The sequence below is a fragment of the Atta cephalotes genome (assembly GCF_000143395.1).
Source record: "Atta cephalotes unplaced genomic scaffold scaffold00003, whole genome shotgun sequence".
Taxonomy (NCBI): Eukaryota; Metazoa; Arthropoda; class Insecta; order Hymenoptera; family Formicidae; genus Atta; species Atta cephalotes.
Window position 1 is genome coordinate 1,212,175 of NW_012130067.1, and position 2,043 is coordinate 1,214,217.

Below are 2,043 nucleotides of genomic sequence, written 5' to 3' on the forward strand. Positions count from 1 at the left end.
TATATATATATATATATATATATATATATACCATATACTATATATAATCTGTACATTATATAATTATACATACATGTGAAAAATATACATTCAAAGCTTATACATAAATTATAAGACAAAATTAACCTACCATGAAAATGTTTTTTTACGAAAAGCAAGTTCTTTTGAAGTTGGTTCGATTATTTTCTGAAAAGCGATGCAAAGTGAGAATAAATAATATATGAATTGTGACACTGAACAATTTACAATCATTACTATGGATTTTCAGCAAGAGACGCAGGTGACAGTGTAACATAGTGGATCCATTACATCTTTGTTTGCAAATGTTAAACCAAGATGACATGATCACTGTATCACAATGGCTGTGCTCCAAATTTACTGCCAGTGCTGAAAATGCTATAGTTTATGTTACATGCACTATAGATTTTTGATATAGGCAATCAATTTTGGAACATAGCTACTGCGTCATTTGCTGGGTAGTTCCATATACATATCTCCAGCTCAACAAATTGACATTACATTTTAAGTCATTGTAATCGGCATTCTATAATAAATCGGTAGTCCTAAACCAGAACTGGAATTAAGATCGCGTTCATATACTGTCAGTTGTCAATAGTATAGTATACGTAACGGGAATTATAGATTTTCAGTACTGGCAATGAACTGGCAGTAATATACGAACATGGCCTTAGTTGTATATTTCGGCCGATCGGCATTTAAGCTGTGCGCCGGTTGGTGAAGTAAGGAGCAGGAACCAAGCTGAAAATCGGTCGAAATGTGCAACTAAATCTCAGCTCTGTCCTAAGCAATCCTAAGTCTTAATCGGTAAAATTGGCCAACAACTAACTTACGACTAAGGTTAAGACTGGTTGAGATTTCCGATTATCTACTACCGACTCATTTTAGAATCAGAATAAAGCAAATAACATTATTATTTCTCAATATTAAACGATATTTTACCTTCCACGACATAGTCGCAATGTGAACCGATAGTAATTAGTCGACATAAAAAAAAAGAAAAAGAAAAAACATGAATTAAAACACAATCAACAGTATTACGATAGTTGCAAATAGTTGTGCCATAATGGTTTCACATTGTATGACAAACGACTGTTACTAATTCATTCTCGACGGAATTGCTTGCACATTGTCGACAAGGTTGATAAACCGCGCATTCAATAAAGATCGTTATGTCCTTGTTTATATCTACACAGTAGACTTACGTATCACCAGAGAGAAACCCACAAAAATAAGAGGGAAGGAGATTCAACTCCATCCGTGAAGAAAAGTGAGACTGTCGTGCGCCGAATCCAGCCGTATCGTGATTCATGAGGGAGTCCGCTGATCGGAATAACCATGAATTTCTACGTATGTCTTTCCATGCTGACGCTCGATGCTCATCAATGCTCATTTTCGGCGCCAAAATAAAGTCTATGGCACGATGCTATTTTCTTACTGGATTGTTATTGGCTGCGATGTTGGCACTGGCCTAGTTTCTATCGAGAGTTTAATCCGGATCAGAATGTAAGGCTAGAATCAGATCACTACGCATTGAAGAATGAGATTGAAGATTAAATGATTGAAGTTTGACTGATCAGAACAAAAGGAGTCAGAATTTTTTTGTCCTCATTGGTGAAATTTCAATCTTTAATCTTCAATCTCAATCTGCAATGCATAATCTGATTCCGGCCTAAGAACCAATCAACTACAGTCCAGCATTCCCCTGTCGTTCGACTGTAACAGGGGAATACTCGACTGTAGTTGATTGATTCTTACATTCTGGGAATCGATTCTATATTTTGAAACGAGGCTGCAAATGCTTTGAAGCATTTTTTAATTAGTCAGGTTTATAAAATTCTTTCTTCTAAGGTTCATCAAATGCTTCAAAGCATTATAGCGAGACTTTGACCACAGTTTGTGTCTTGAAATGAGGTGAAAATTATAAAAGTGAGAGCGAATTTACTAGAATACTGATAATTTCATTGGTCAACACCTAGTAAATTTGTTTGTTTGAAAATACAGAATCGATCTCTTTTTTTCAAG

The 2,043-nt window shown here is 35.2% G+C and overlaps 1 protein-coding gene across 1 annotated transcript in view; it reads right to left on the reverse strand.

Annotated features, from left to right (window-relative positions):
- LOC105624969 (transcriptional regulator ATRX-like) overlaps nucleotides 1–1,358 on the reverse strand; it is an 18,671-nt gene extending 17,313 nt beyond the window's left edge. Inside the window, 4 exon segments of the mRNA XM_012206315.1 lie at nucleotides 131–146; nucleotides 148–186; nucleotides 1,246–1,319; nucleotides 1,322–1,358. Coding sequence (XP_012061705.1) covers nucleotides 131–146; nucleotides 148–186; nucleotides 1,246–1,319; nucleotides 1,322–1,358 — 166 coding nt within the window.
- Nucleotides 1,359–2,043: the final 685 nt, after the last annotated feature.